At 37.4% G+C, this 15,299-nt stretch overlaps 1 protein-coding gene across 1 annotated transcript in view; it reads right to left on the bottom strand.

Moving 5' to 3' along the window:
- Positions 1-271: 271 nt before the first annotated feature.
- PLA2R1 (phospholipase A2 receptor 1) overlaps positions 272-15,299 on the bottom strand; it is a 105,483-nt gene continuing 90,455 nt past the window's right edge. Inside the window, exons 21-30 of the mRNA XM_036421472.2 lie at positions 14,011-14,128; positions 13,246-13,376; positions 12,754-12,901; positions 9,119-9,357; positions 7,164-7,332; positions 5,346-5,486; positions 4,166-4,282; positions 2,785-2,961; positions 2,005-2,037; positions 272-1,877 (exon numbers count right to left, since the gene is read on the bottom strand). Of these exons, the coding sequence (XP_036277365.1) occupies positions 1,657-1,877; positions 2,005-2,037; positions 2,785-2,961; positions 4,166-4,282; positions 5,346-5,486; positions 7,164-7,332; positions 9,119-9,357; positions 12,754-12,901; positions 13,246-13,376; positions 14,011-14,128 (1,494 nt within the window). The 3' untranslated portion in view covers positions 272-1,656. The remainder of the gene's footprint in view (positions 1,878-2,004; positions 2,038-2,784; positions 2,962-4,165; positions 4,283-5,345; positions 5,487-7,163; positions 7,333-9,118; positions 9,358-12,753; positions 12,902-13,245; positions 13,377-14,010; positions 14,129-15,299) is intronic.

Genomic DNA, 15,299 nt, shown 5'->3' with positions numbered 1-15,299 from the left:
TGCACACTCTAGCTGAACCAGTTTGGCTCAGTGAATAGAGCATCGGCCTGCGGACTGAATGGTCCCAGGTTCGATTCCGGTCAAGGGCATGTACCTTGTTTGTGGGCACATCCCCAGTTGGGGGTCTGCAGGAGGCAGCTGATTGATGATTCTCTCTCATCAATGTTTCTAACTCTATCCCTCTCTCTTCCTCTCTGTAAAAAATCAATAAATTTTTTAAAAAAGAAAAAAATGCACACCCTAGGGAAACCCTGATAACCCCCAGTTTTTCTCTATCATGGAACCTTACTTAATATTCATAACCAACTGCTATTTTCTGCTCCTGTATTTCTTTACTGGTTTACTGCCCATTTTCCTTCATTAGAAAAGAAGTGCCCTGAAAACAGAGATCTCATGGACCTGCTTACCCCAGTATCTCCAGTTTGTAGAATAGCTCTTGGTTCTTAATAGGAATTCAATAAACATTTATGGACTGAGTAAACTCTTAAATATTGATGGTGAAGTCATGTTTCTTTATAAGAAGTTAATGAAGGAAGATAAAATCAGTAATTTTAAATATACAGACAGTACATGTTTTTAATCATTATTTACCTACTGCACTTACTAGTTCAACACAATGGAGTTGGTTCCCCGGAACTACAGTTTACTAAAGAGAACACTCCAAATACACTCCCTTAAATAGCAAAGGGGTTTAGATTACTGCTGGAGAATAACTTATTTAGTGCTGCTCAACATATTCTTGAGTCTGGTTCCAATGGAAATATAATTCAGATCTTCAATTTTTCCCATTTAAATTCAAGTTACATTCAACATCTTTTTGGTTGTTAGGAGTGTTAAATATTATTTTATACCTTTAGTTTTTAATAAAACCCATGAGTTTTAATAGAATTAAGATCTCAATAAATTTCTTTTAAGCTTATCTCTAAGATATTTTTAACTATCGAACTTAGTCATCATTTAATAATGGAATATTTTGGGCCACATTGTGTGGTTGTTTATGAAAGCATGCTGCTAACCAAGATTTTACTATTTAAGGAAAAGTAAATTTTCTTTTCCTTTAGTTTGAGAAATCAAAATAATAAAAATGAGTCACCCTAAATTTTAGTTTAGAGCCCAGAACCTATCACTTTTAAGCTTACACATCAGTATTTTCCAAACCCTGCTGTTAAAACTGATTGAATTAAAAAGATTGCATTACAAACAAAGAAGAAACCTCTCAGAAGGTTTTTCCTTTTCCAATCACATACAAGTATACGGTTTTACATTTTGTTTTGCTTCCTCTTTTTTCATGGAATGAAAGTGGGTAAATGTCTAAATAGCTGAGTTTTAAAATTCCCCCAAAAATATTTGGTAGAAACCTAGTAATGCAAAAACTGCTATTAACGTTGGTTTGAGAGTTTTCGAGAGGGTGCTTCTTTTAATAGTTCTTGTTTTCAGAATAATAACCATTGTGTAATTTCCCCTTTGAAAGAATAGATCACAGGTATGGGAAATGAATAAATCAACACCCATCTAATTTGGTTACAATTCACTTTGAGATTATCACTTTTAGCGACACAATTCACAGTATAATGGCATCTGGTCTGTAAAGAAAAATACAGATGAGGCTCTCCTTGCGGTCTTTACTTGTCCTCATGACTGTGGCTTTCTCTGGCTTCATTGCTGTTGGTCATTGTTCTCAAGATCCGAAATGAGAATATTTTCTTCCAAATGTGCTGTACTGAAGTTGGTTGTGGGATAGTAAGGGTTCCGAAACTCCAGGAGCCTCCTGAAGGCACCACTGCTGTGCTTGTTTATGCAGAAGGCAAGTGTGGAAATGGCTAGAATTGCTATCAGTGTCAGAGCTACTGCCAATGGTACGATGCTGTGACTTGGTCCTGAAAGAAGATGAAAAAAAGGGAAAACTTCAATGGCAATGAAGTACAATAGACACTCTCACATAGTTACTTTCTATTTTATTATTTCTAAGAAAAATAAAAATGTTCTCTACTGCTCCAAACATACCTTTTCCTGGATGTTCCTTTGCCACATGAATATCTAAAATTAAATACAAAAGAAAATGAGATGAAGTTTTTCTCTTAAGTCAGCAAAATGGTGTCATTATTTGTAGCGGGGCTCAGCAAACTATGGCCCATGGGTTAAATCTGGGCTTCTGTTTTTATAAGTAACTAGAGGCCTGGTGCACAAAATTTGTGCAGGGGAGAGGTGTTCAGCTCGGCCTGCACCCTCTCACAATCCGGGGGCAATGGCTCCTAATCGCTTGCCTGACTGCCTGCCTGATTGCCCCTAACCACTCTGCCTGCCTGATTGCCTCTAACTGCCTCTGCTCTGCCCCTGCCACCGTGGCTTTGTCCAGAAAGTCATTTGGCTGTCCAGTCTAATGAGCATATTATGCTTTTATTAGTATTGATGTTTCATTGGAATTCAGCCACATTTCATTTCTGCATTGTGTGTGGCTGTCTTCATGCTACAGTGGAAGCAAGATAGAGACCATATGGCTCCCGGAGCCTGAAATTGTTCTATCTGGCCCTTTACAGGAGAAGTTTGCTGACCCCTGATTTACAGTAAATATTGTTGGTGCTTACTAACATATACAATGCCTTTTTTAAAGCCAAATAATTCCCTTTCAGTCTCAGCACTGTGCATTTTGTTTGCAATAAAAATGTGAGTAAAATATATTCGAGTACTTCCTGAATATTTGGATTTTAAAAGCTTTCGATGCTAGTGGGTCCACATTACATAGGCTGGAATCAAAATGAAGAATCACCCTCTGACTTTACCCACCTGGCTCCAGTTTACAAATAAATCCTTTTTTTTCTTGACATGGGGATAACTGCCACACTCCTTCGGGGATCCTCAGGGCAACACACAGAGGAGGCTTGATGTGGTCCATCTCTGGCTTCCGAATGCCCCAGTTTGACTGCTCTGTGGGAGTTCCATCAAACCACTTCATGGTTTTATCTGTGGAAAAATTGCCAATTTAAAAGTGGCCTTGGTTATCTAACCTACGAAGACTGGAATGAACCATAAAAAGCAGCCCCTAAATTTAATGAAATTCTCTCCTTATCTGGTGCTTTTTAACTCAGTAAGTACAGTTATGAACTCACCTTGTGAACAACTCCCGATTCATTTTAATTCAGTTCCAATTTAGTTCACCGAGGATTTCATATTTGCTAACTTAAGTTTGAGTTTTGAAATATTTCTTATCATTACAAGCATCTTAAAGAAATCATTTAATAAACTAAACTAATAACATAGAAAAAAATTCTCTTGAAGTCCTAACATCTATGTCATTACAAAATGGCTCACTTTCTAAAAGAATTTTACAGTGAGTTTCTTTAAATAGCAAGCCAGGAGTATACCGAAGGGTGGGGCCATAGAAGAGTCCATCAATGTATAGGAAATGAAGGGGTGCATTGTCTGAAAAGGATTTAAAATCAACAATAAGACTAACTAAAAGTCAGTCAGCTTTTTATCTCCATGTGCTAGAAATTCTGTCAGTGATTGAAATAATACAGCTTGCCAAGGTAGACCCACCCTCTACTTCGATATACCACTTGTTTTATAGGATCTAAGCTGTCCATACCACTTAAAATAATTGTATTGACATGTACTTTCAATAACCATCATTTAAAGAAAGGAAAGAACACTATGCTCTCATTTGAATATAAACTTTGGTTGTTATGGGTAGCAAATAATTCTAATAGTATAATTCATCAATGAAAGATTAAACAAATTTAATACTATTTATTTTTTCAATATTTTTATTACTGCTAAAATTACTAAATTATTAGACAAAAATTTAGATTGCTTACCAAATGTTACCATTACACTCTACTGTGCTTTTTAACACTCAGAAACCTGGAGTATTTTCAAATGAATATGGTTTTGGTGTCTATGACTCAGTCTGTGAACATAAAGTTCCAGTCAAGCATCTTCATGTACATAAACTCATTTGTTTGTTTTCATTTGGGATTATTTCATAGGATAGTATAGAGAAAAGGTTAGCAATGCTATTTTTTTTTTTTAACGGCTTTAACACGTGTGCTATTTTTCACAGCAAATCTATCCAAGGAGAGTTTTCTGGTTTGTAGAGACCATTTTCATGAACCTTGATCACCATGTGCTTGTTTATGCTCTCCTCTTTTCTATACCAATTACTTACTGTCATCGTTAAACTGAACATTCAACCAAACCATCCGGACAGAAGAAACAAAAACAGAAAGCTCTTCTAGGAGAAATGAATTTTCAGCCTCATCCTTGATTGTCAAAAGATTAGATCCTGTGAAAGACAAACAGCAAATGAACAAGTACTTGTGTTTACATGTAAATACAATTTTAAAAATGTTTCCCATACCACAATTTGTAAAGCTCAGGCTTTGAAAAGTGAAAATTTGCAGTGTATGTAACTGATTTTTGGTGAAAAATGTTAAAGCAAAACCACATTTATTAAGAGATATAAGTTTTAATCTCAGAAGTAAAAGCATAGAGTATTAATTTTAGGGAACATAAAAAAATCTGTAATTCAAAAGCATTCAAAAAGAACATTTTATTTGGGGGGAGTACAGTATTCTGAGAAATCATCTTAAGTTTTAAAGTTTTATACTGGACATTTAATCCTATATAATAAAAGTCTAATATGCTAACTGTGTGGTCTACTGGTCAGCCATTCAACCAATCAAAGCATAATATGTTAATGATATACTAAGGCTGCTCAATTGCTTGCTATGATGTGCACTGAACACCAGGGGTCAGACGCTCAATGCAGGAGCTGCCCCTGGTGGTCAGTGCCCTCCCACAGGGGGAGCCCTGCTCAGCCAGAGGCCGGGCTCATGGCTGGCAAGTGCAATGGCAGTGGTGGGAGTCTCTCCCCGCTCTGTTGCAGGCAGGCGATAAGGAGCAAGGATCCCGGACTGCAAGAGCCCTGGACTGCGAGAAAAATGTCCGATATCCCCCGAGGAGTCCCGGACTTCAGGAAGGCTCAGGCTGGGCTGAGGGAACCCACTCGTGCATGTATTCATGCGCCAGGCCTTTAGTTTCATATATTTAGCCATACTTTAAATAAATGTAATACAATTTATTTTTCCAGTATTTTTTATTGCTGTTAAAATCACTAAATCATGAGACAAAAAATTAGATTGTTTAATAAAATATCATGAAAGAACACATTGACATAGCCCATGGTCCCAGACAATAGTGTGGTGAGGGCCTGGGGTGGGGCGGGCATGGGTGGAGGGGATATAAGGGGAATACAGGGGGACATCTATAATACTCTCAAAAATAAAAATAAATTAAAAAAAAAGAAGGAACACATTGAAAGTATGTTACCATCACAAAAGAATTACCTTCCTTTTTGCAAAATTCATGAGCAGCTTCAAAACTCATGCTGTCTAGGACTGTAGAAAAACTGTAGCAATTACTTTTGAATTTTATCCAAGGAATAGATGTTTCAGAACACAGCTCTGGATGTCCAAATGGTCTTGTTTCTATAAACAAAAATCAGTCATGATTTCAGTGTGGTGACTGAGTTGGGATGAATATCGCATTACATTCTATGAAAGACCAAGATAAATATATGTAATGAGATTTTCATGGTAATAGTTTGAAGAGTGGTTTAATATACATGATTACAAAACTAGGACCAGTTTATAGCATTTCTAGCAGAAATAACCTTTACCTACACATAACAGGGTATAGAGGCTTACCCTGGGTGAGGTGGCTGACGTTCATGTTTACCATTAGTCTCACATTGAGGGATATGATTCTTAGGAATACTGGCAGCTGAATGAAACTTGCAAGAGGCAATTCCAAAGGCAATGTATAAAATTTATTACATGCAGTGCTGAATATTATAGATTTAGCAAATCCTTACCTGCTAATAAACCTACTAGAGAAAATAATGCATTAAATTGTGTATCATATAACATCACATCACATAACACAGGGAATTTTGGGGTGGACTTTGATTCAAAGGGCAAGCACAAGAGTCAGACACATCATGCTGAGATCCTAGGTAGGTGGCTTTAGGCCTGATATGTAACCTCCCTATACTTTGGTTTCTTTGTCTACAAAAGAAATCTAACAATAACATCTTTCTTACAGCTTGAGAAGTATAAGTGAGATAGTGCCTGATGCTTCTAAAGCACTCAATAAATGCAGTGATGTTGAAAGAGAAGGCTAGCTCTTGTGGTGTTTTAGAAGCAGAAGTGGCTTTTCCAAAGTATGACTATTATCCTGAATTATTTTGAATCTGAAGTTACATAATGTGCATGCTACTTGACTTATAATATCCAGAATGTAAAAAGAAAATGCACTTTTACTAAATGAGAGATTAAAAAAGAGCCCAACTGGTATTAAGGAACTCTAGGTACACCGCAGCAATCAAGGGAGCGAGGGTCTGGTGTGATGGGAGACACATCACACCAGAAGGCAAGGAAACTTGTCTGCTACTACTGGGGCTGTTGATGGACATCTGTGAGATCTTCAAGAAGCTTTTTAATGTTCTGAATTTGTTTCATCCAGGTGAACTTTAAGTATAATGAGATGTTATTATCATCTTAACATTTAAATATATATATGTGATATAGACATAAATATAATTGCCATTATTATCACAATAACTCTAGAATCCAAATCGTTGTTGACCTAAACATAAATCCTCAGTGTGGCATTCAAGGTCGTCCATTCTCCTAACCCACTTTCCTAGCTGATTCCATACATCTCTCTTAACTATAATTTGTGATGCAGGAAAATCTCAATATCAGCTTTGCCCTATACATGCTCAGTCCTTCCTTCCTTCCCTGTCTTTGCCCAACCTTTTCTGCTCAAAATGTCCCATCATTGCCTCATTTACATCCCACCCATTCTTCAAAAGAAATCTCTTCAGTCAAGTCCTTCAAGAAGTCTTTCTATGTTCTCCAAGTGGATATGATGTGATTTTTTTTTTCTTGCTAACCTCCACAGCACTTGCTACCTCTCCTATTTGGTTGGTAGCCCTGCCTTGTATAACAGTTATTTGTCTGTACCTCACCTACCAGACCAAAGGCTTCTTGAGGCAGAAACTCGTTACTCCTTTTCCTCATAGCTCTTCCTGCTTAGCACACTGCCTTGCGTACAGTAGGTGCACAGTACCTATGTTTTTAGTTGAAGAGAATTGAACCTACCAGTAGGTACATGACAGATGGCTCCTTGCAGAAATGTCTCACAGGCTGTGCTACTCCAGCACCCATTGGTGTCAGCAAAAACACAGTCACCCAGCAAGGATGACTCATCCTCTTTCCAAAAAGTGAAGGAGGATTTGGTGCCATCTGACCAGTCAAAACTGAGACCATTCTGTGGAGGGAAACAGAGCCATCATTTCCTTGCCAAGACTGCTGTTTTGACATCACCCAATGCTGTTTGGGCATCCCTCACTCTGTACACAGATTTTTATTTCCACATCTTAGATGTCTCTTTCAGGGGGTCTAGGACAGCTTGTGAATATGGCCCGACAAAAAAGAACATCTGCCGCAAGAGATGTCTTCTTTAGTTCTGGGGAATCCTTGGCTCCCTGCCACCACAATTTCCCAGCAAGCAATCAGAGTGAAGTTGGATCAATACCTTCTTCTTTACACCAAAATAAATTTCAGATTGATCAAAGATTCAAACATAAAATTGAGCATATAGAAGTGCTAAAGAAAACTTGGCTAAATATTTTATACTCTCAGTGTGGGAAAAATCTTTCCAAGTCTGATAGAAAATCCAGAGGCCATAAAGCAAGAATTGACTACATAAGTTAAAACATTCTGCAATACCAAAACCCAGCCAACAACCATAAACATCATTCTTTAACCTATCTCACTGGCAAGGATTAAAATTTTGACATATCCAGTGTTGGCAAAGACGTGAAAAAAAAAAACCTAGATGTTATACACGAATGTTGTCATGTAAATTGCAGGTACTACTTGTTAAAATTCAAAATGCTCTTAGCAACTTCACTTCTGGGAAGTCGTCCTACCTGCACAGGATATTTGTTGTGCATTGTTTGTTATTGTGAAAACTGGGACAAACCCAGCTATCTATTCAGAGGATTGTTTAGTAAAGTGTGATATATCCTTACATGTGTTAGATTTATATGTACTGACATTGAAAGCTGTACAAGGCATCCTATAAAATAAGAGAGAAATATGCTAATTATCCTTATGCTGTAACGTAAAGACCAATCTACAAGTGGTGGAGAGTTACAGGAGGGCGGGGCAGTGGGAGAAGACCTACAGGAAGATGGGGCAGTGGGTGGAGAGCTACAGGAGGGCGAGGCATCAGGCTGTAAGCTATGAGCAGCGGGGAGCTACTAGCTGTGGTGGGCAGGTGGCCAGCTGAGGCAAGCAGCAGCAAGCTACTTACTCATGGATTTGTGCGCAGGGCTACTAGTATTAAATAAAAAAGCAAATTTAAAGATAGCATATCTAGTAAGTTCTCATTTGTATTTAAAAAACAATATACATATTCATCCATTACATTTACATATATATATGCCTATATAGAAAATTTCTAAATGACACACCAGAAATGATTAACAGTGATTGATTTTGGGGAGTAGCCCTAGAGGTCTTAATAGAATTGATTTACTTTTCACTAATTAGGGTGTGTGATATTTTTATTAAAGAAAAACAGAAAACTTAAAAAACAAAACAACTTACTCTCCAAACTACATTCCCAGAGGAGAAAAATAACCTACATGGCAAATGTCAAGGGATGCTGAAGTTATTAATAGCCAAATTTCTAAACAGGAAGCATGATTCTTTTTTCTTGGGAAATTCTTAAATGCAACAAATTACCCAAATAAAGGTGCTTCCAGTGAAATTTCTCAGAAAATTTCATAGGACCTTTGAAGGGCATTAATTTCCAGAAATGAGACAAGTGACTTCTCTAAGAAGGTGTCCATATATTGTGGTCATGGGCTGCTCTTAAGGTTGGTCAGTATCGATAGTTACTGCATAAACCAATTACCTAAATGTTTCATTTACTATTATTTCTGGGGATTTTTTTTTCTGTGCTAATCTCAGTGGCCAGCCTACTGAGGAAGTAGATGTGAAATGGAACGAGGTGAGGATTGTCTAAGGGAAATTAGGACACCTACATCTGCAGTGAAGAGTCCAATCCAGTGGGCATGTCCGAGCCGGCTGAGGATAACAGTGAGAAAGGACTGGTGATACTGATCTGCAATGCTGACCAGTTCTGCTCCATGCAGCAGGCAGGCTCTGATTGCTGTGTACCAGGTCATATTTGCACTGATTATTTTGTAAGTCCTGTTTCCGTAGTCTAAGGTGTTGGGGATTGGATACATATCAGATGTATTTACACTGTGTCCAGAAGTATCTAGAACAAGAACAACAAAAATCATTTGTAGCATCTGGAGGAGGCAGGGGGAGGCAAAGCTTAGCATGGGAAGCTGCCACAACGGTCCCTGCTGCTGTTAACAGCAGCGCTTTTCTTCTCAGAACTGATGACATCAAACCGAGGACACTACCTGAAAGCACAGGTGATGCTAAAGAATTCAAACAGGACATTTAATGAATGAGTTTCTTTAAAAAATATAAACATATAGTAAATGTCATTTCTAGAAGGTTTCCCATTTTGACCACCTTTGCCAAACTGACCACCCTGGTGGAATGCATGTGACTCAGGTAAGTTTCCTTTTGCTAGCTCTCCTCGGCTAACATGTGTGCTCTGGCAGAACTTAATACTTACAAGAAAATATTGGCATATGCCATGTCATCATATTCTGCACTGCAGACATAATTTACAAGTGAGCATTCTCAAATATAACACTTTATTAAACTTCTCAGACTGTATGATTATCATGTTTAATATTTACCTGTGTACTTACATTCTATAAAGAAGCTTAAAAATTAATTGACACTTAGAAATACAGCCCAGCTGGCATGACTCAGTGGTTGAGCCAGGAGGTCACAGTTTGATTCTTTGAAAGTCAGTGGTTCTGCTTTCTACTTCTGAGATCTTTTTAAGGAAGAGATCATTTTATTTTATTTACTTTTAAAAATATTTTTTATTGATTTCAGAAAGAAAGGGAGAGGGAGAGTGAGAAGGAGAGGGAAAATGAGAGGGAGAGGGAGAGTGAGAGGGAAAGGGAAAATGAGAGGAAGAGGGAGAGGGAGAGGGAGAGGAAGAGAAAAACATCAATGATCAGAGAGAATCATCCATCAGCTGCCTCCTGCATGCCTTACACTAGGGATCGAGCCTGCTTTTTTGTTCTGTCTTATATTATGTACTTGATAGGCTACATTTTGAGAACTTAAAATACAAAAACAAGATAAGGGTTTCTGATCCAAAGTGGCTTGGATTTCCTTCTTATACTGGTTTCACTCCATTTGTGCTTGAAAAGCAGCATGGTAAGGTGTGGATAGTTCAGAAGACCTGTGACTCAACGCTAGTCTTGACCCTACATGGCTAAGCAACCTTGGGAAATTAGTTAATCTCTCAAAACCTCACATCACCAGTCTGTAAGGTTAGAAAGACCTCCTAAGAGGGTTGTGGGTAGAACTCATTGAGGAGCACTTACGCTGGTACCTGGGATGTAGTAGGCACTCAATAAATGTTGCTTCTTTCTCCCCTCTCCTCCTGTAGTCACAATCTTCCAAATAAAAATGACAAAATGGGAATTCAACTTTTACCTGAAAATGTTACCTCAATGCATGTTGTAAAACCAAGTGAAACTAACCAAGTAAATTGAGATGGACCACACTTTTATCATCTGTTGTTGTTTTTTGCTAGAAGTCTGTTTGCTAGCCTATGTATGAAGTGTAAGGTTATTTATATAAAACCAAATATCTATTTTTAAATGTTAACAATTTTTTGTATATGTGACCCAAGCACCCACTTAACTGTGTTCCCCCACTAAGTTGTACATCTGTATTTTCACCTATATAAATTTCTCCTTATGTAGCTGATTCAATCAGGTTTCAAAACATAAGTGACTTTGAGCAACATGATTTTGCCACTTATTTCTGTGAAAAAGAAAGGTCCAGTGGACACCAAGTTCCAAATTGGGGGTGATGATTTTGCCCCTGACTCTCTTTTATTCAGACATTTTACTCTTTTGTGCATATTAAAATTTGAGTAATCACTGTAGACTATAAGAATTTGAGTAGTTGAATAATATGGTTTGGAAATAACAATAAAAAAGAGTCACTATTTGTTAAACATATAAAACCCCATATATACAGAGAGTCTGTGAAATAGATATTATTCAATTTTATAGAAGTCAAGGTTCATAGAAGAAAAGAAACTTGACTGACCATTTATTGACAGAGGTAGGATAGGAACCCAGAGCGTGTGAGCTCCAGTGCCCACGCTCTCACCAACCACTACTCTGCACTACCTCCAAAAGAACATCAACATTGTTCGTCTCTAAATATCAAAGAGAGGAAGTGGTCAGGAGCACATTTCTAGAGGAGATCAACCTCAAGGTCGTGGAATAAAATAATTATATTTAATTTGAGTGTGTTACTTATCTTTTCTAATCCTCAAGATCCTCATTTGTAAAATGGGGAGACTTTTATCTACCTCTTAGATTTGTCATGAGGATTTTATGACACAATGCATATAAAGCCAAGGCACAGGGCCAGATACATCATAAATATGCAAAGGCACATTGGAATTATTTCTTTCCCTGCAAGACTCCGCTCTTCTCATAATACTCTTGCTGTAACTGATCTGGTATTTCTTTCAGTTCCCAACAACAATTGTGATTAAGTGATAGCCGTGAACAAGGAAACAGGGCTTCCCTGGAGCTGCTTTTCCAAGGACAGGTTAATACTTAACATCATTAAAGGGTCCCCATGTATGCAACAGTAAGAGCTATAATTCCTATTGCAAGTAAGCATAGTTGCCCAGAGTTCCACACAGTTCCAGACCCAAAGCATGGCCTTCCAGGGTTGCACAGTACAGAAAGCCTAGCCCTCAGTGAAAGCATGAGCTATGAGCTATGCTGTTGTCCTCACATACAGGGCATTCACACCGTTCATGGACCATATTGGCTTCTTGTGGTAGTATGGTTTTGTTACTTCACACCACAAGTCATTGGGTGTTGTCACCATCAGATTGAGAAGCATGCTGCATGCCATGTTTCGTTACAAAGACTGTTTTGGGCATTCCAAGACAGGAGTAAATATTGAGTTGGTTTCTTCCCTTGATTCTTTTTTTAAAGCATACATTTTTATTAATTTCAGAGAGAAAGGGAGAGGAAGAGAGATAGAAACATCAATGATGAGCGAGAATCATTGATTGGCTGCCTCCTGCACACCCCCTACTGGGGATCAAGCCTCCAACCCAGGCATGTGTCCTTGACAAGAATCGAACCTGGGACCCTTTAGTCTGCAGGCCAATGCTCTATCCACGAAGCCAAACCAACTAGGGCTCCTTGATTCTTTCCAGCATTTAGCAATTCTTTTAATTGCTTGAACAGACATATAATCCCAGAACAAAGCAATAATACCTTTTCGTATGACCAAATACATGCCTAAACTTGGCCATCACTCATGTAGTTTTTGCAGTCTGTAGAACCCTTCTAGAGGACGTAATCCTGGGTTAGCAGAAATTAAATGACTATTTATATGTAAATATAAAAAAATCAGTGCCTGGCACTGTTAGCTATGAGACTGTCCGTTATACAGCTTGTAAAATGGAACAACAAAATGGAAAAGAAGAGTGGACCATACAAATGAAAGGAACAAAGAAGCAAATATTTCTTACCCTGCATTTTCTCACAAACAAACCCATAACCTTCTTTTCCACAGTCTTCAAAATACCATTTTCCAGTGAAATGAAAATTAGTATTACTTGACAGCAAAGCACAGAGAGGAATGTGCTTTTGAACTTCAGTAGCGTTCTGACTTGGAATCTAAAAGAATGGATTTTTCTTAAAGGTAATGTATAACATTATCATAACACTGACATTTTTATTAAGAACATAACTTTAAAAATTCAAACACCATTTTTCTTTTGTTTGCATTTAATAAATCTGTTCATAGGTCACTTCATAACCTGAGACATAAATAATTCTTATGCTGAGTAAAGTAATTACAGTTATAGAACATGTGAAAATTATATAGTTGCATTATCAAAATCAATATATTAATAATTGAATAATAAAAATTTATGCCTATAAAGTATAAAAAAAGTTTAGTAAACAAGTCTTGAGCAAAATCTTTTGCCAATTTCTAAAAAGTAAATCTTAAAACTTACATTTATTATATCAAATGGAGACCAGTTAGAATATGTCACAGGCTTTCCACTTAGCCATTTTTCATAATCATCACTTTGTAGCCCTATCCACACATCAGTGGTCTGTCCATAAAGATTCATAGTAATGAAAGCTGAAAAATAAGAATACATTATAAATTTCAATACTATATAAACCATTTGGGTAATCAGCCAATTCTGTTTATAGCTACAATTTTATTTAAATGACATCAAGACTTAATTATCAGTCAATTGTCAGAATTTGTTATTTTGTCCTTATTAAGATAATGCAGACTTTCACTTTTGTTTCAGTTTAAATTGACAGAAATTAGCTGGTGAAGCCCAGGATTTCATCATATTATTAACAAAACAATTTCCAATGTTCATTCAATGCCTTTCTTAACAAAATAGAATTTATTTGCTATATTTATACTAAAGTATATAATTGCCTGAGTATCCAATAAAAGTTCATAGGTGAATCTAAAGGAATCTAAAAAATTATGTCATGCAATTACAATAGACTTTACCTCAGGTTATTTTAGCCCTTTGAAATACAGATCAGATCTATGTCTTTATTCTCTTTACTACTACTGGTAAGACAAAAGGTTCCAGACCAACAGTTTATAAGGAATGCAGTGCACGAACTTTTATGGATGTCACGATCTAAACTTTATAGGTAAAACTGGAAAATTCATGAAAATGTTGATTTGGAAAGGTTAGTATTTTGAGGGAATAGTTTACTAAATACTTAAATAAAAATTTGACTACCTTGCTCCACCTCGTCTTCAATGGTGACCAGTGTCCCCCCTTCTTCAACACAGAAATCTTGAGCGGACGTCCAGTTCTTCCAACCACTTGGGCCTTTGGGGATTTTCACCAAAAGGCACTATAAAACATGTCAATTAAAACAAAACAAAACTTCTGTTCATTTCCATATTTTTATAATGAATTAAACATTTCCCAAAGACACAGCAGATCAGCCTTGAAAAAATTTTTTATAATTTTTTTGCTCAGAAATGATTCCAGTACTTAAATTCACTATGAACTTGGAATCAGCATGTGGTCAGCAAGTGCAAGAGAAAGAGCCAGAAACACACACACACACACACACACACACACACACACACACACACCAAAACAAAACAAAAAAACACAAAACATGAGTCCCGTGGGAAGAGAAGCTAGATCCTGCCCTAGGGAACCAGGAAGAAGACACAAAAGGGAGGGTGGTCAACATTGCTAAATTGGACAGAGAAGGAAAGCTGTGGGATTCAGCAGTGAGAGCTGATTGTTGCTCATGAGAGAATCTGTCTGGGTGTAGCAGGGTTTACTCATTACAGAAAGAGAAATGGAACAGTAACTACCAGGCAGGACAGGCTGAGTTGAAGAAAAGCTTCCACTCCCAAAGCTCAGTAAAATTTAAACATGTTAGTAGGGCCAGATGGAGTCAATCAGGGGTCAGGGGGGAAGGAGAGGAAGAGAAAGAGGGAGAAGGAGAGAGAGGATATAACAACAGATCAGGCTAAATTCCAGAGAAGTCCGGATAGACTTTATGTGAAGGGTACTCCATGGAGATATTCTCTCATCAATAAACATAAACAACTCTAGTTATTAATAGATCAGATTTCAAGATCTTGCCATTGAGAAAAATCTTAACTACAATACAAGCTAATTTTAGGGTAGCATGGAAGCCTTCCCTTGAGAGAGCTTCCTTTCCCATCCACCTCTGGAATGACATCCTAACCCATTTTTCCTTAATTTCTAAATTTGTCTGCCTCCCATTCCTCCCTTTGTCATAAATTCCTTCAAAAGCAGAGACTAAATGCTGTCCCTCTTTGAACACCACAACAAAGAAGGTCACCAATTAATATGTATGGAATGAAATACAACCCAATAGAATTTGAAATTGCTGTCAAATGACATTGTGAGATATTCTAGATTTAGTCCAGTGGTTATCAAATGGGGCCACTTTGTCCCTCAGGGGATATTTTGATAATATCTGGAGACATTTTTGGTGTCACATCTCAAAGTAGGGGGACTGTTATAGGCAACTAGTG

The sequence above is a fragment of the Pipistrellus kuhlii genome, unplaced genomic scaffold (genome assembly GCF_014108245.1).
Source record: "Pipistrellus kuhlii isolate mPipKuh1 unplaced genomic scaffold, mPipKuh1.p scaffold_m20_p_7, whole genome shotgun sequence".
Taxonomy (NCBI): domain Eukaryota; kingdom Metazoa; phylum Chordata; class Mammalia; order Chiroptera; family Vespertilionidae; genus Pipistrellus; species Pipistrellus kuhlii.
The sequence above is the reverse complement of the archived record's forward strand: the minus strand, read 5'-3'. Positions and strand labels throughout refer to the sequence as shown.